Here is an 18,694-nt window from a genome sequence, read left to right on the forward strand (position 1 = left end):
AGTCCTTTGGGTACAGACCAAGGAGCATGATAGCTGTGTCAAATGGTGGCTCCATTCCAACTTTTCTAAGGAATCTCCATACTGCTTTCCAGATTGGCTACACCAATTTGCAGTCCCACCAGCAATGTATGAGTACGCCTTTTCCCCCACATTCTCACCAACACTTATTATTGTTTGTATTCTTGATAACTGTCATTCTGACTGGAGTGAGATGAAATCTTAGAGTAGTTTTGATTTGCATTTCTCTAATTACTAGAGATATTGAACATTTTTTATATATGTTTGTTGATTAATTGTATATCTTCTTCTGAGAAGTTTCTGTTACTCTTTTTTTTTCCCAGAGATACACGAGAGTTTATTTGTCAGAGCTGACAAATAAAGGCACATCTCTCCATAGATGGAGAGAGGCGTGTCTATTACTCTTTTTTTTTTTTTTTTTTGTGGTGGCATTATCCGTTCTTTTTATTTTTTTTTTATTTTTTTTTTTATTTTTTAATTTTTTATTGTGGGTTGTTCAAAACATTACAAATTTCTTGACATATCATATTCCACACTTTGATTCTAGTGGGTTATGAACTCCCACCTTCACCCCATACACAGATTGCAGATTCACATCAGTTACACATCCATTGATTTACAAATTGCGGGGAGGGGAGAGGTGGGGAGGGGGGAGGGTGGATGATGGGAAAGGCAGTGGAGCACAACAGACACTAGTATTACTCTTAACTTGAGTCTTGAAGCTACTAGAAAGAATGAGCACCTTTCGGACAGGAGGGAGAGATTAGAGACCCGGAGATAGAGGCTTTAGGCAAGCTCTCTCTGGGGGGAGCTAAGGAGGGAATTCTTGAGATGTTTGCAAGGGACTCACAGCCCTTAGGGTAGAGTGAGGTTCCAGTTAAAAAGGAAGAAGACTTCCATTTTGGCCTCAGCTGAGCATCTGACACTACTTAAACTACAGCATTCAAACTTGAAGATTTTCCTCAGAGATAGTGAATAATCCAGGAACAAATAAGCATTGCCTTCGGCAAAACAGGCTTGTGCCTCCTACAAAGGAGATTGTTTCCTGACATCCCTAAAAGATGAAGTGTAACATCTGTAAGAGGTAGAGTAGATAAAAGAGAGCAGCTAAAATCAAAAGCCCTTATTTATGGACCAGGGTCATTCTTCTTAATTAATAAAGATTGTTTTTCAGAGCTGAAAGTACAAAGAGTCCCTATGACATCCCCTGTACTTAGGCACCCACCACCTCCTGTCCACCAACATCCTTCACAGAATGTGTACCAGTTGTTGTGATCAGTGACCCTACATAGACTCATTATCATTAGCCCAAGTTCACAGTTGACATTAGGGTTTACATTTTTTTTCTCCTGATGATTCTATGGGTTTTGACCAATGTAAAATGACCCATGTCCACCACCACGGTATGGTATCAAATAGTATCAGTGACCTAAGGATCCTTTGTGCTTTGTGTGTTCATGCTCAGACCCAACCACCCCTCTTTTTTAACTGTCTCTCAAGTTTTTGACTCTTCTGGAATGTCATATTGTTGAAATATCATAACATACAGCCTTTTCAATTTGGCTTCTTTCACTTTCCATGTTTTTGACTTGCCAAGTCATCAACAATGTCTCATTTCCTTTTATCTCTGAATAATACTGAATATATCATAGTTTATCTGCTCATCTTCTGAAGAACATTTTGGTTGCTTCCCAGTTTGGGAAATTAAAAGTAAGTTAGTGTCCACCAAAAACTGAAAAATAAATATTAAAAAATTCTCTCTCTCAAAAAAAAGTAAGTTATGGTAAACATCTGTGTGTAATTTTGTGTGGACATAAGTGTTTGACTCATTTTGATAAATATGAAGGTATATGACTTCTGGGTCACATAGTAAGGGTATGTTTCCTTTCAAAAGAAACTGCCCAACTATCCTCTCCTCAAAGTGACTGCACCATTTTGCATTCCCACCAGCAATGAAGGAGAGTTCCTGATGCTTTACATCCTCACCAGCATTTGGTGCCATTGGTGTTCTAGATTTTGGCCATTCTAATGGCATGAAATAGTATCTTGCTGGGTGTGGTGGCACATACCTGTAATTGCTGCGGCTTGGGAGGCAGAGGCAGGAGAATCACGAGTTCAGCTCCAGCCTCAGCAAAAGTAAGGCCTAAGTAACTCAGTGAGACCCTGTTTCTAAAAAAAATACAAAATAGAGCTGGGGATGTGGTTCAGTGTTCCAGTGCCCCTGAGTTTTTTTTTTTTTTTTTTTTTTTTAATACACGACAACAGTGGAATGCATTATAATTCTTAATACACATATATACCACAATTTTTCATATCTCTGTTTGTATATAAGGTATGATGACACCCAATACAAGTCTTCATACATGTACTTTGTATAATGATGACCATCACATTCCACCATCCTTGCTAACCCCCTTCCCCCTCCCTTTCCTTCCCACCCCTTTTCCCTATCTATAATTAATCTAATCTTCCCATGCTCTCCCTCCCTACTATGAGTCACCTCCCTTATATCAGAGAAAACATTCAGCATTTGTATTTTTGGGGGATTGGCTGACTTAGCATTATCTTCTCCATCGCCATCCATTTACCTGCAAATGTCATGGTTTTGTTCTCTTTTAGTGCTGAGTAATATTTCATTGTGTATAAATGCCACTTTTTTAATCCATTCATCCACTGAAGGGCATCTATGTTGGCTCCACAGCTATTGTGAATTGTGCTGCTATGAACATTGATATGGCTGTGTCCCTGTAGTACGCTGTTTTTAAGTCCTTTGGGTATAGTCCACGAAGAGGAATAGCTGGGTCAAATGGTGGTTCCATTCTCAGATTTCCAAGGAATCTCCATACTGCTTTCCAAAATCCCTGGCACCCCCTCCAAAAAATAGTATCTAATTTTTACTTAAATTTTTGTTTCCCTGATGAAATATCTTGTGGAAAATGTTTCCATACACTTATTTGACATCTGTGTAACTTCTTTTGTGAAGTGCCTGTTCGGTCTTTGACCCATTTGTTAATTTGTTAACTGGATTGTTTGTTTTCTTACTACTAAATTTATTTATTTGTTTATTTACTTATTTTTGATACCAGGGATTGAACCCAGGGCCACTTAACCACTGAGACACATCCCCACCCCTTTTTGTATTTTACTTTGAGAGAGGCCTTGCTAAATTGCTTAGGGCTTTGCTAAATTGCTGAGGCTGACCTTGAACTTGAAATCCTGCTTCAGCCTCCCAAATTGCTGGAATTACAGGTGTATGTGCCACCACACCCAGCTTATTGTTGAATTTTTAGATTTCTTTGTGTATTTCGTATACAAGATCATCTAGATTTTCTGCTCTATTATTATATAGGACTTTTTACATTTAGGTCTATAATCTATTTTGAAGCTTTTGGTGGGGGGAGCGCTGTGCACATGCATGTTTTTAGAAATATGGTCTTTGAGAAGTGTCTGTTCATGTCCTTGGCCCATTTATTGATTGGGTTATTTGGGTTTTTGGTGTCTAGCTTTTTGAGTTCTTTATCTACCCTAGAGATTAGTGCTCTATCTGGTGTGTGAGGGGTAAAGATTTGCTCCCAAGATGTAGGCTCTCTGTTCACCTCCCAGATTGTTTCTTTTGCTGAGAAGAATCTTTTTAGTTTGAGTCCCTCCCGTTTATTGATTCTTGATTTTAATTCTTGCACCAAAGGAGTCTCATTAAGGTAGTTGAGGCCTAATCCCACATGATGGAGAATAGGGCCTACTTTTTCTTCTATTAGATGCAGGGTCTCTGGTTTTATTCCTAGGTCCTTGATCCATTTTGAGTTTTGTGCACGGTGAGAGATAAGGGTTATACAATCAATCAACAAATATATGAAAAAAATGTTCATCATCACTAGCAATTAGAGAAATGACAATCAAAACTACTCTAAGATTTCATCTCACTCCAGTCAGAATGGCAGCTATTATGAAGACAAACAACAATAAATGTTAGCGAGGATGTGGGGAAAAAGGACACACTCATACATTGCTGGTGGAACTGCAAATTGGTGCAGTCAATATGCAAAGCAATATGGAGATTTCTTGGAAATTTGGGAATGGAACCATCATTTGACCCAGCTATCCCTCTCCTGGGTCTATACCCAAAGGACTTAAAAACATCATAGTACAGGGACACAGTCACATCAATGTTTATAGCAGCACAATTCACAATAGCTAAACTGTGGAACCAACCTAGATGCCCTTCAATAGGCGGCAATAGATGAATGGATTAAAAAAAATGTGGCATATATACACAATGGAATATTACTCAGCAATAAAAGAAAATAAAATCATAGCATTTGCAGGTAAATGGATGGAGTTAGAGAAGATAATGCTAATTGAAGTTACCAATCCCAAAAAATCAAATGCAGAAAGTTTTCTTTGATATAAGGAGGCTGATTCATGGTGGGGTAGGGAGGGGGAGCTTGGGAGGAATAGACTCTAGATAAGGAGGGGGGGAGGGGGGATGGGATTAGATATGATGGTGGAATGTGATGGACATTATTATCCAAAGTACATGTATAAAGACATGAATTGGTGTGAATATACTTTGTACACAGAGATATGAAAAATTTTGCTGTATATGTGTAATAAGAATCGAAATGCATTCCATTGTCATATTTAAATAAAAATATTAAAAGAAAAAGAAAATATGGTCTTTGAATTTCTATTGCTCCTTCATCAAAAATCAGTTTACTATATTTATATATTTACATGGTTTTCATTGTGGCTCAGTGGTTGAGCACTTGCCTCGCATGCATGAGGCACTGGGATCGATCCTCAGCACCACATAAAAATAAATAAATAAAATAAAGATCTTTTGTCCATGTAAAACTAAAAAAAATTTTAAAAAGAAATTTATACATTCAAGTTTATCAGATCTATGGTGAAGACTTGTTTATGGTATTCTTTTATCTTTTTAAAGTCATGGGATCTGTACTGATATTTTCTTTCACTTCTGATAAGGTAAAATTCTGTCTTTTTTTTTCTTAGTTACCCTGGTTATTGAAATCAATTGTCTTAGTCTTTCTGAACTAGGTTTTGGTTTTTTTTTTTTTTTTTTTTTTTTTTAATGACAATTCTTTTTTTTTTAATTTTAATTTTTTAGTTTTTTCGGCAGACACAACATCTTTGTTTGTATGTGGTGCTGAGGATCGAACCCGGGCCGCACGCATGCCAGGCGAGCGCGCTACCGCTTGAGCCACATCCCCAGCCCCTAGGTTTTGGTTTTGTCAACTATATTAATTCCTTGCTTTCAATTTCATTAATATCTACTCTAATTTTTATTATTTCTTTTCTTCTATTTACTTGGGCTTTAATTGCTCCTTCTTTGGACTCTCCTAAAATGGAAGCCTAGACTATTGATTTTATCTTTCTTCTTTTATAATATATGCATTTAATGCTATAAATTTCTATCTGAGGATTGTATTCACTACAATCTACATATCTTAAATTGTAGTTTAATTTAGCTCAAGATATTTTAAAATTTTCTTTTAGATTCTCTGTGATCCTTGAGTTATTTTAAAGTGTACTATGTGATCTCCAAATCTTTGAGGGATTTTCTAACCATTTGTTATTTATTTGTAGCTTAATATTGTGGCCAGAGAGTATAGATTGTATGATTTCTATTTTTTAATGTATTAAGGTGTAGTTCACAGACCAGAATTTGTTTTATATTTTTGTGTACTCCATTTAAACTAGAGAAGAATGTGTATTCTGTCGTTCATTGCATTAAAGAGTGTATAGAGAGCAATTATTTCCAGTTGAGTCACAGTTTTTCTGAGTTCAGTTATGCTCTTACTGTATGATAGATCTGTCATTTTTTAAAGAGGGATATTGGAATATCCATAATCTATTTCCTCTTGCTGCTTTATCAGTTTTGCCTCGTGTACATTAATACTATCTCATTTGGCAATATACCCGAGGACTGCCATATCGCTGGAGAATTTATCTTGCCATCATACATGAAGTTCCCCTTATTCCTCATAATTTTCCTTGCTCTATAGTCTGCCCTGTCCAAAATGAATAGAGCTATTCTAGTTTTCTTGGATTTGTATTAGCGTGGCATATCTTTCTCTTTTTATCTGTATTTTCTTTGTTTACTTATTATGAATGACATTACTTCAATTGATACATATTTCATTCCTTTTCAGTATACACAAAATTTAAATCTAAAATGAATGCTGCAAATGTCAATGTTTAGGAACATTAGGAAATTACAGACAAAATGTGTCTAGCAATCTTCCCAGCATTTTAGGAAAAAAAAAAGTTGATTAAAAACTCAAGGAGCAGAAGGGGGCAGTAAAACTCAACAGAATGTTCTGAAGATTTTTAAATATTCTTTATTTTCCCTTCATACTGAAAGTTTCCCAACAAATTTGAGATCAATAAAAGAAGTCTTATACAACAGATACATACATGTGCCTAAAATATACACAGAAACACCATATATATACAAAATTGAGAGCTATATTTTTTATATAACAAAACCTTACCCTGTGTGGTACAAAATAATCATTGTGCTTTTCCATATAAAATATGTTTAGCCGTCTTGAATTGATTTGGGATATTCAATATGCCTTTTGTGACCAGCATCTCAAAATGTACCTATTCATTTCATTTTATCTGTGTCACACTTGTTAAATTACATAATGACCTTTCCCTTTTTTTCCCCAAGCCCATATTTGGACTTCCTTTCAACACTGAGTCTTGGTTTCTTCTAGAGCTTTTTTCTTTTCTTTTTTCTTTTTTTCTTTTTTTTTTTTTGTAGAGTGGGGGTGGGATTGAACCCAGGGGCGATTTACCACTGAGCTATCTGCCCAGCATTTTATTTTTCATTTTGAGACAGGGTCTGGCTAAGTTGTTTAGGAAAACTCACTAAAGGGTTTTAGTTAAACCCTTTTGCTTAGGGTTTAACTAAATTGCTGAGGCTGACCTTGAACTTGTGATCCTCCTGCCTCAGGCTCCGCAGCTTCTGGGTTTACAAGAGTGCCCCACCCTAACAGGCAGGGTAAGGCTTCTTACAGGCATCTAATCAAGATAAGATTAGTAGCTTTAAAACTGAAAATTTAATTTAAAAAAATAACTTTTTAGTAGCTGCAACCTTATTCATTTAAAATTAGGATGAAAAATAGGAATTTTTTAAAGGAATTATTAAAATAAATGTTCTGTGCACTGGTTGAAATTTTATATAGGAATCAGTGCAACAAATAAATGGGGTGCCACAATGGGGAGCTCCAATATGACTGGAAGAGTACACAGGTTTTCTGGATGGGATAGGATTTTAGTCGTTTGTGTCTCATTGTAGCATCAGATAATGTGTTCATTAAGCAAAATGGTAAAACAAACAAAAACATTTTCCTCTCTTAAGACTTCTACAAATCAATGAATCTGGTGTAATTTGGATTTCGGGTTTTTTTCAATCTTTTTCTATTCATCCTAAGAAAGTAGGGCTTAACTGAATTTGTTGTTTTCTACCTATTTTGGTTTAATACTTCAAACTCACATACCTCTCTTTGACCACCAAAGATAAATAGTAAGGAAAAACAAGGGAAAATGAAATTCAAAACTGTCAAAATCACCTTTTTTTTTTTCATCTAATACATTTCTCATCCAACTATGTTCCAAAATGAGGTTTTAAAATTAACTCTAATAAGCCCAGACAATTAAAAAGCAAATGAAAGTTATGTTTTCTTTGATCCATGGTCACAACTCATCAACTTTTTATTGGGAATTGCTATGAAAAGCTGGTGACAGAAATGGTGAAAAAACATCAGTAAAAGGAGAAAAAAAAATACCTTCAAGCAAATGCTTCCTGCACTTAGCATTCCTGCAGATTTGGGGTATAACTGTTTCCATTATCCATTAGAAGGCAGGAAATGTTATGCTGGGAAACCCTGGAGTTCATGTGGACTATTATTTACCCGGTAATTGATTAGGAGTAGTGAAATTTTTTTCCTTTCTCCCCTCTTTTCAAGAAGCAAGGGAAGAAGCCTTATTTTAAAAAGAAATTTAGGTAGAAATTGGATCTTCGGACACTTAGCCTAGCTATTACATTCTGTTCAACATAACAAAAATAAAAGGTACTTATGAATGTGCTCCACATACAATGGTTAAGCTTGGTCAATAAACAGCATGAGTCGTGTCATCCTTTCTTAGGTTCCCCCAAAGACTAGAGACCTGGGCAAGGGAGAGGTGATCCCCTGCGCTCTTGGGCTTCGGGCGCTCCGGTTCCCCAGGGGAAGCCGCGTCCTCCTCTGGCTCCCGCATCCCGTCCAAGGCGAACGGTCACAAGCGCTCGGTTCAAAACCGGAAAAAAGGAAAGGAACGTGGCCAAGCCCCCGGGGGGCGGGGGGCCGAGGACACCCCGGAGGTTGAAAGAATAGGAGACGAGGGGGGACAGTTCGCTTCGCACCCACCTTGGGGCGGCGGAGGGCAGCTTCGCGGGTTTCCGATTTTTTTTTTTTTTTTGCGTGAGTAAAACTCCTGACCCACCCGGGTTTACGCAACTTTTTTAAGTGCAGAGGGGAAAACGGCGGTGGAGAGTAAGACCAGGCGATGGAAAAAGTCCGTATGACGTCACGTGGGCTTGGTTTGCAGGCATAAAAGGGAGGGTCTCTCCGCCAGCGTCCAGTTGTCAAACGACTTGAGCACTGAGCGTCAGCACTCCCGGGAACTCCGCAGCGGCGCCTCCCGCAGGGCCACCTCCGGACGACAGCCGACCAGACAGCCAAGCTCCGCCCGCCGCGCACCGCCCCGCCCTCGGCCACGATGCTCCGGGCCGCTCTGCTGCTCAGCGCCGCCTTGGCCATCAGCCACGCAGGTGAGTACCGTGGCCTGCCCGCACCCAGGCTGAGTTTCCGCTCAGACCTCGGTCCATCTCGGCAGGCCGGCTCCTGAAGAGACGCGCTGGGTGAATTTGAACTTGAGTCCAAAAGAACTGGGAGGCTATCCCCGTTTTGTCACCCAATCTGATCTCATGCACCAGCTCCTGAACCGGTCTAAGACTCGCTCTCACCCACTAGATAGGAATAGAGAACCTAATGTGCAGGTTGTCATCTTAAGATACCTGTGAAACGTGTGTGTGTGCCACCTCTTGTTACCAAACAGCAGGCATTGTGTTTTTGTGTTTTCTTTCTTTCTGTTTTTGACTGAGGATTGAAGCCCAAGGGCGGCTTAACCACTGAACCATAGGATGCTTTTTTTCCCCCGCTAAATTGCTTAGGGCCTCGCTAAATTGCTGAAGCTGGTTTGGAACTTGAAATCCTCCCGCCTCAGCCTCCGGAGCTGCTGGGATTAAGGCGTGCACCACTGCGCCAGGCAGGCCAGCAACCATTGTTTTAATTAATACTCTGTTCAGTGCTTTCTGGCCCCAGGGAAACTCAAATTATGTTTTTAAAACAAAACATTTAAAAAGTAAAAGCTGTTTTGACTTTGAAAAGTTTGCTAAATTTCAATTAATCTAGCCAGGAGCAAGCCTCTAATGCTAGAGGTTCGAGAGGATGAGGCAAAAAAGATCGCAAGTTCAAAGCCAGCCTCAGCAATTTTTCTAAGGACTAAAGCAACTTAGTGAGACCCTGTCTCAAAAAATAAAAACAAGACTGGGGATGTGGCTCAGTGGTAAGCACCCCTGGGTTTAATCCATGGGACTACCACTACTAATAGTAATTAAAGTACTAGATCCAATCCATTTGAAAGTGCTGCTTTAGCTTTTTAGAAACACTAGTTTGAAAGTCTAAAAAGTTATTATAAAGAAACCTCAGAAATGTGAGTTATCAAGTTGAGCAATCTGTTACTCTTATTTAGAATGATAAATTAGTATTTCTAGCATAACCATTCAGTGAGAAGGGTTTAAAAATTGTATTCCATGACTACTTATTTCTTGATAAGATAAATATATTTCTTATATTTCTTATTGTAAAGATGCCCCATAGTTAAAATATGAAACATTTAAGTCAAGGTTAAGACACTGAAGAATGATTGATGTGCTGTCCTTACTTTTATATTGTAGCAAATCCTTGCTGTTCCAACCCATGTCAAAACCAAGGTGTATGTATGAGCACAGGATTTGACCAGTATAAGTGTGACTGTACCAGAACAGGATTCTACGGTGAAAATTGTTCAACACGTAAGTTTCCCCTTGAGTTTCTTTATGTGGGTTGGGATTACATACAGGTATCATTATAGATTTTTGTCTTATGATGAGTCTCATTTCTCTCTCTGCTCTTTTACAGCTGAACTTTTGACCAGAATAAAACGACTTCTGAAGCCCACTCCAAACACAGTCCACTACATACTTACCCACTTCAAGGGGGTCTGGAACATTGTCAATAATATTCCCTTCCTGCGAAATTCAATCATGAGATATGTGTTGACTTGTAAGTACAAATCTCTAAGGTTTTCAGCTTCCTCAAAGAAACATACTTTATAATAATGAAGATTACTAAACCCAATCCAAAAACCTATTTCCAACCTGTCAAAATGACTTTAAATGTAACTTTTTAGTTTGTCTGCTTAAAGATCAGAAATATTGACATTTGGTCCCATCTAGTTGATACAGTTCTGTCCTGTAGTCAATTCTACTCAGAAGCCTCCATCCCTCTGTTTCAGCCAGTTTGTATAGTTTATTTGTTATTTGTTTATTGGATGTATATAGGACATAGAGGTATCCTAAACATTCACATAAGTGGTTAATTTGGATTTGGTTCAGAAAGAAATTCTATACTTCTGAAGTAGTGCCATGCACAACTATTCTTATTATAGGTCTCTTGAGCAGAGAATTGAAGCTACTGGAGAAAAAAGATTGCTAGAGCATAGTACTCTTGTAAAGCATGTATATTTTAGTAAAGATGCATTTTCACTGGTAGTTACACTGAAATGCAGTGATTTTTAGAGTATCTTTGGAATTGAATTTAATTTCTGTACTACCTTCCACATTTCGAAATAAAAATGAACATTGATTTGTTGTGCATATGGAGACCAATAAAATATTTTTTTTCTTTAACTTTCAGCCAGATCACATTTAATTGACAGTCCACCAACTTACAATGTGCACTATGGCTACAAAAACTGGGAAGCCTTCTCTAACCTCTCCTACTATACCAGAGCCCTTCCTCCTGTGGCAGATGACTGCCCAACGCCCATGGGTGTGAAAGGTGGGTGAGAATAAATGATTATGGATGCATTAATTGTAGTAGAGATTGGATCACTACCTATATAAAGTTCAAACCTAAACTTCATTAAGAACAGTATAATTTTTTTTTCCTTTTATGTGGATAACCATAGAACTTTTTTTTTTCAAAAAAATATGAATCTGTAAACTTCCATAAAATTAAATGACTATTTTGGTATAATGTCCTAATAATTTTAAAATGTTATTAAAACCAAATTAATGCTAGTTTAAATAGAAATAAGTTTTTCTCAAATATCTTAGAATTTTCATCGATATTATGGTCCTCTTGACAATTGTATGTACCCTGTAAGTGAATGTCCTCAAAGTGATAGTCATGTCTGTTCCCTTTAATATGTAGATGGATTTTTATCTTAGCTTTATTCATTTTTCAGGGAAGAAGGAGCTTCCTGATTCTAAAGAGGTGTTTGAAAAAGTTCTTCTAAGAAGAAAGTTCATTCCTGACCCCCAAGGCACCAATATGATGTTTGCATTCTTTGCTCAGCATTTCACCCATCAATTTTTTAAGTCAGATAGGAATCGAGGGCCAGCTTTCACCACAGGACTGGGCCACGGGGTAAGACTGAGTTAAATCAGAACTGTAGCAGATAATAAATGCTAACATTTGTACCATACCAAATAATTTTATAATAATTTTATAAAATGTCTATAAAAACCTTAGTAGAGTTCTCCATTTTAATTTACTGGTTTAGTAAAAGTATTTATACAGACACAAAGATTCTTTTATTTGAAGTTTTTTGTTATATATTTTTAAACTTTAGCACTGAAAAATGTAATGTGAAACAAGAATTTTGTATCAATTCACTTTTCTAGGGTTTTGGGTTTTTTTTATTCAATTTTTTTCCCTGAAGGGCTAGGGATGGACCAAGGATCTTATGCATACTAGTGGGCAGGCACTCTACACTGAGTTAACAGCCCCAGCCCTCACTTTTTAATGTTATCTTTAGAAATATCATGATTTTAGTGAAGTATATAAAATTCTTAAGCTCAGTATGGGTACTATACACCTTTAAACACAAGACATAGGGGCTTGTAGATTCAGTGGGTAAACAAATTTTAATATTGTGGTTATAAAAAATTTGCTGTATTGAAATTTTAAAGAGAATTAAATGATCAAATTATTTAATGATAAATTATATAAAAATCATAAGATTGTTCAACAGCAGCAAGTTGAAAATATTCCATAATTTTCTAGGTGGACCTAAGTCATGTTTATGGTGAAACTCTGGATAGACAACATAAGCTGCGCCTCTTCAAGGATGGAAAACTGAAATATCAGGTATGCCCTTTGACTACTAAAAATCAGTTATGACTCTTTACTTACACTAGTGATAAAAAACGTTCATTAACGTTCATTAAACGTTTATTCCTGTTTGCAGGTGATTGGTGGAGAGGTGTATCCTCCCACAGTCAAAGACACTCAGGTGGAGATGATCTACCCCCCTCACATCCCTGAACACCTTCGGTTTGCTGTGGGGCAGGAGGTCTTTGGTCTTGTGCCTGGTCTGATGATGTATGCCACAATCTGGCTACGGGAACATAACAGAGTGTGCGATGTGCTTAAACAGGAACATCCAGAGTGGGATGATGAGCGGTTGTTCCAGACGAGCAGACTAATATTAATAGGTGAGAAAACCCTCATCCCCAAAGTAAATAGTTCATTGGTACCTTTGCTGTGGGGGCAGTAGTAACTCCAAAGGAATGTTGTAAATGAAAAAAATATAACACCATTAATTTGGTCTATAAGCATGATCGTTAATATAACTACCTTTGATTTGATATTAATTTTAAAAAGAAATAAAGAATAGCAAATTAACAATTGCATGTTAGTTGTTTGAAAGCTTGTTATCAGAAAGCATTAAGATTTTTAATTCTATGTCTTGTGCAAATAGGGGAGACCATTAAAATTGTGATTGAAGACTACGTCCAGCACTTGAGCGGGTATCACTTCAAACTCAAGTTTGACCCAGAGCTGCTTTTCAACCAACAATTCCAGTACCAAAACCGTATTGCTTCTGAGTTTAACACACTTTATCACTGGCATCCCCTTCTGCCTGACACCTTTCAAATTCATGACCAGGAGTACAACTATCAACAGTTTCTCTACAACAACTCCATATTACTGGAACATGGACTTACCCAGTTCGTTGAGTCATTCACCAGACAAATTGCTGGCAGGGTAAGCATTACTGAAACAGACTGGCCAGTGACTTTAGAATTTCTGACACTGAAATTAGTTTTGTTGAAGTTAGTAAAGCAAAAATCAATTATTTTACTACGAAAATTATTCTCTTAAAATAAGAAGCCTAAATTTTCTTTGATATCTAAAGCTTTAGTGCACATTGTCAAGAAAATAATAATACATACCCATACCTTAATATTTTTAAACCTTATATAAATCTTACAGATTATAGAAAAATACATTGAAGACTTGAATATCAGCTTCATTTGTATAACTTTAAAAGGCAAATTAGTTCTAGACCACTGTCAATTTGAATCTTGAGCACAGCTGCTGTTACAATGTATATAAGCAGGCTGGGGACATTGCTCAGTGCTTGCCTCCCATGCACAAGGCCCTGGGTTCAATCCTCAGCACCATAAAAGAACAAACAACAAAGTATATGTAAGAATTTTTCCAAGAGATAAAAATAGTTTACTTCTCTTATCTACTCTGAACCTAAAGCAAAAGGAGTAAATATGCCTAAAAATGTTTTGACAATTTAATTCATTTTGCACAGGTTTCTGGAGGCAGGAATGTGCCATCTGCAGTACAAACAGTGGCCAAGGCCTCAATTGACCACAGCAGAAATATGAAATACCAGTCTTTCAACGAGTACCGCAAACGCTTTAACCTGAAGCCTTACAAATCATTTGAAGAACTTACAGGTATACAATTTTCTAGACTCTTAAAAGAATCAAGGGTCTATGGAAACAACAGGGGAGTTGAAAGCAAACTGAAGGGATGAAATTCTTTTGTTAAAGTTTTACATTGGATATATTTCTGTCTTCTTCACCTTCCCAGGAGAAAAGGAAATGGCCGCAGAGTTGGAAGCCCTCTATGGTGACATTGATGCCATGGAGTTCTATCCTGCCCTCCTGGTGGAAAAGCCTCGTCCTGACGCCATCTTTGGTGAGACCATGGTGGAAATTGGAGCACCATTCTCCTTGAAAGGACTTTTGGGTAATCCTATATGTTCTCCTCACTATTGGAAGCCAAGCACTTTTGGAGGAGAAGTGGGCTTTAAGATCATTAACACTGCCTCAATTCAGTCCCTCATCTGCCGTAACGTGAAGGGCTGTCCCTTGGTCTCATTCAGTGTTCAGGATCCACTGCTCACCAAGACAGTCACCATCAATGCAAGTGCTTCTCACTCCAGACTAGAAGACATCAATCCCACAGTACTACTGAAAGGGCGTGCAACAGAACTGTAGAAGTCTATTGATCATATTTATTTATTTATGGACCACACCTTTTAACTTAATTATTTAATATTTATATTAAACGCCTTATGTTACTTTCCATCTTCTGTAACAGAAGGCGGCAGTACTCTTATTAGAGAGGAAGGGGTCACACTTGTGGAAATTATTGTCACTACTTTTAAAGATCATTTTCTTCCACTTAAGGGGGAAAAACAGTTCATTCTTTTCTTTAGAAAACAATGGGAAGTGACTTTTGACATGTTTTTACTTGAATTTCAGTGTATAGTATGTTTTAATAAGAACAAATGCCAAGGTATTTGAACATTCAAATACTTACAAGATGGAAATGCTGCAGTTTCTACACTGCCATTATTTTTAATCTGCCTTTTATGCTGCAATAGGGCAACTAGGGTTGGAATTTTAAAGGACTTGGGTATTAATCTGTCATCAAACAAGGGTACAAGATATTTAAATGAATGTCTAAAGCAGACACTACCAGTAATTTCATGTCTTTTTAAAGCAGCCTTGAAATAATAATTTGAATCTAAATCCATGGGTAGAATCAATTTTAACAGCTCATTTGCTAAAGTTGTCAAACTCTTTACTCATATCAATAAAAGAAGCAATCAGATTTAAATCTCCAAAACCAGTAGAAATTATAATTACTGGTTAAAATATTAGAGATTTTTGCTTTTTCACTAGGAGAAAAAAATCCAACATGACTGTTACAACCGCCTTTTAAATCAAAATATCAAATTTGGGGGTTTTCACTAGTGAGTGCAAATTTATTTATAATGTGACTGTTACAACTTCATTTTAAATCAAAATACTATTTATTAAGTTGGTTTCCATAGACCCTTGATTCTTTTAGAGTCCAGTTCCATCTTAAAGATTTTAGAATTTGTTTTTATGAACAATAACATGCTGAATTTAGGACTTGGGAGGGTGAGGCAGAAGGATCTAGGTGAAACAGCAATTTAGTGAGACTTGTGTCACAAAAGATAAAAAGGGATTTTTTTTCCTGGTAGCTACTTTGTTAAAATCAGTGTCACTCAGTGGTTGAGTATCCCTGGGTTCAATCACCAGTAACACAACAAATAAATTGATTAAATTTAATAACCAATAAAAAGGAAGAAAAGTAAATTCAAATTCTAATGTATTAGCCCCATCAAAATCCTCTTCAAAACGTTTAAATCCATTTCACACAAATCTCAATAAGCCTTGGACATTTGAATCAAAACCAGCCCTGCATTGCTGCTCCTTAGATTTTTTTTTTCCTGGTAGCTACTTTGTTAAAATCAGTTTTTCTTCTATTTTTGTTTTCCTCGTTTTAAGAGCTCTTCTATCTTTGAACTCTAATATTGTCTTGAACTTTTGCACATTTCAGGAAAACCTCAGCTCAGGACTACTACTTAGCTCCTCTTAGTAGGAATAAAAGAAAAGAGCCTTGTTTTTAAAAATACATTTACTTAAGTGAACAGCAGAAAATTTTATTTAACTTTAACCATCTATAATCAAGAACCTACAAAGAGGCTAGAACCTCAGAATTGTAAGGCATTCTCCACAGGAAGACAAGTTACTTTTCTGTACTAATGAATGTCCAAAAAACTAGTAAGTAGTTGAGCATTAATAGTAAGAATAATAATGATTAATAATAATGATTTCCACATCTCATTGTCAGCTGACATTTTATGGTACTGTATATTTATTGAGGATTATTATTTATGTTTAATTAGGATGTTATTGTTATAGATTTTTTTTTATTATGTCAGAATCAATATATTGTGATTACCTCTCTGAAATATGTAAATGATTGGGATTAAGTAAGATTTGTGAATAAATTTTCAGGAACCTAATTCTGAGATGTTAAAATATTTAAGATTAGAATTTCGACTTTTGATTTCCATATGCACCAGAGCACGGACAACATTGCCTCATTGACTGGGATATGCCATAGAGATAGGTCTTTTATATATTTGGACCTGTGGCTGCTTCATTCAATCAATTATTTATTGAAAATGTTCTGTGCAAAGAACAATGGTTTTAGTATTTTGAAATCAAGCACCAATTACAGACAGCATCAATATTCGTAAATAACTGAAAAAAATGTGTCTCAGGAAAGAAAGAAATGTTATTAAAGGAATAACTCAGGAAAATTTTCTTTGGGATTTTTTATGCTTAACATTTTGAAGATAGTCATCTTCGAAAAGCTTATAAACTGCTAACTTCTGGGGGTTTTTTGTGGGTTTTTTTGGGGGGGAGGGACAAACCAACTTGATTGTTACAAACAACCTGCTGACTATACCTGAAAATTAAGGTTGTGAATGTTTCAGTGCCTTAGACAAATGTAAATTAACTTATGTAAAACATGTCTTGACAAACAACAGTTTATTTTTGTACTATTTAAAAAATAGAAAATCTCTTTTGAAAATAAATGTTGACTGTTGCATTATCTTTGTGGCCCATGATTTCTCTGAAGCCTGATCCTTACACATTGTCTTGTGTTTTATTTATTGGAAAATAGGCTGGCCCTCAATGAAATGGTTCTTCCCTCAGTCATGTAGAGGCTCCTAGAGTCATCATTTATTGTTTATTAATTGAAAACCTGTGTTGAAATGGGCTTTGTGCTGTTGGAGAAAGCAACAAGCTTGTTTTCATTTCCTCTAGAAGAAAACAGAAGCCACAAAAGGCAAAGAATAAGACAAATGTTACTAAGGAGATAACAAAATAAAAAGGAAGTTCAGGAAGGAAGAGATTGCTCAATATGGCCAAACATCCATACCTTACACCGTGGCTTCCTTTGCACTCCTACTTTTAAAGTCTTGGTGGTTTCAATGTCTAGATGGACCACACGGTTAATATCTTTCCTGGCCCTTCTTCCCCAGCCTCCTCCATTCTACCTGACATCTAAGTCACCAATTTCACTGAGACCTTCGGATCCATCAACCTTTTTTTTTTTTTTGGTCCCAGGGATCGAACCCAGGGGTACTTAACCACTGAACCATATCCCCAGTGGTTTTTTTCTTCTTTTTATTTATTCATTCCAATTTGTTATACAAAACAGCAGAATGCATTTCAATTCATAGTACACACAGAGCACAATTTTTCATGTCTCTGGTTGTTCACAAAGTAGACATGTACCCTAAGTACCTAAGTACCCTAAGACATGTAACCTAAGTGTCTTCATACATGTACTTAGGGTAATGATGACCATCTCATCTCACCATCTTACCTACCCCCATGCCTCCTCCCTTCCCCCACAGCTTCTTATATTTTATTTTGAGACAGGTTGTTATTGAGTTGCTTAGGGCCTCACTAAGTTGCTGAGGCTGGCTTTGAACTTGTGATCTTCCTGCCCTGCCACCAGAGCTGCTGGGATTACAGGTTTTTGCCACCACGTCCAGCTCCAAATATCTACTTCTTTATGGATTTTTTTTTTTCTTGGCTTCATGGTATGATGCTCTCCTGGTCTTTCTCCACTTCAAAGAGTATTGCTGCTCAGCCATGTTTTTGTTTGGTTGGTTTTGTTTTATGCTCAAACTCTACTACAAATTGAAGTGCCTGGCTCCCTTTCTACTCTGCATTCTTCCAGATTAATCACATCCAATCTCATAATTTGAAACAATAATCAATTCCATATTCAAGACTCCAGGATCAACATCTAACTGTTCATTGACAGCCTCTCCACTTGAATTCATAAATTTAATAGCTTATTTTACTTCTCTGCCTTCCCAGACCATATGCCCTAAAATAATAATTATCCAAAATTGAAGACACTACCATCTCCTAGTTTTTAAGCAAAAAACTTTCTTCACTCCCATGGCCAATCCAGCAGCAGTAACAATCCTGTTGACTACAATCTACAAACAAATCCTAAATTTATCACCTTTTTCTTCAGTTCCATGCTATCAACCTAGTTAGTTCATAGTCTCTTAATCAGTTCTCCCTCTTCTATTCTCTGTTCAAATTATTCCTTTTAGCAGTGGGATTATTCTTCTGGGGTGTTTTGGTTTCTGTTCTTGTTTTTCATGGTACTGGGGATAGAATCCA

The 18,694-nt window shown here is 36.8% G+C and overlaps 1 protein-coding gene across 1 annotated transcript; it reads left to right on the forward strand.

The window, feature by feature from the left end:
- The first annotated feature begins 8,672 nt into the window (after positions 1 to 8,672).
- Positions 8,673 to 17,096, forward strand: Ptgs2 (prostaglandin-endoperoxide synthase 2). Its single transcript, XM_058585107.1, has 9 exons — positions 8,673 to 10,162; positions 10,269 to 10,412; positions 11,046 to 11,189; positions 11,599 to 11,780; positions 12,420 to 12,503; positions 12,604 to 12,850; positions 13,117 to 13,403; positions 13,963 to 14,110; positions 14,247 to 17,096. Exons 1-9 carry the CDS (start codon positions 10,018 to 10,020, stop codon positions 14,654 to 14,656), a joined length of 1,791 nt encoding a protein of 596 aa, XP_058441090.1. The 5' UTR covers positions 8,673 to 10,017; the 3' UTR covers positions 14,657 to 17,096.
- The last annotated feature ends 1,598 nt before the right edge of the window (positions 17,097 to 18,694 follow it).

This window comes from Marmota monax, unplaced genomic scaffold, assembly GCF_021218885.2.
Source record: "Marmota monax isolate L192 unplaced genomic scaffold, Marmota_monax_Labrador192_F-V1.1 WCK01_AAM20220418_F8-fsc00250, whole genome shotgun sequence".
Lineage (NCBI taxonomy): Eukaryota > Metazoa > Chordata > Mammalia > Rodentia > Sciuridae > Marmota > Marmota monax.

What these genes read in the sequence shown, in the direction of transcription:
- Ptgs2 (XM_058585107.1), top strand. Translation starts at nt 10,018, where the DNA reads ATGTGCTGTCCTTACTTTTATATTGTAGCAAATCCTTGCTGTTCCAAC. An exon ending in CATGAGATATGTGTTGACTT is followed by an intron (nt 10,413 to 11,045) that starts GTAAGTACAAAT and finishes TTTAACTTTCAG; the next exon opens with CCAGATCACATTTAATTGAC. An exon ending in ATGGAAAACTGAAATATCAG is followed by an intron (nt 12,504 to 12,603) that starts GTATGCCCTTTG and finishes TCCTGTTTGCAG; the next exon opens with GTGATTGGTGGAGAGGTGTA.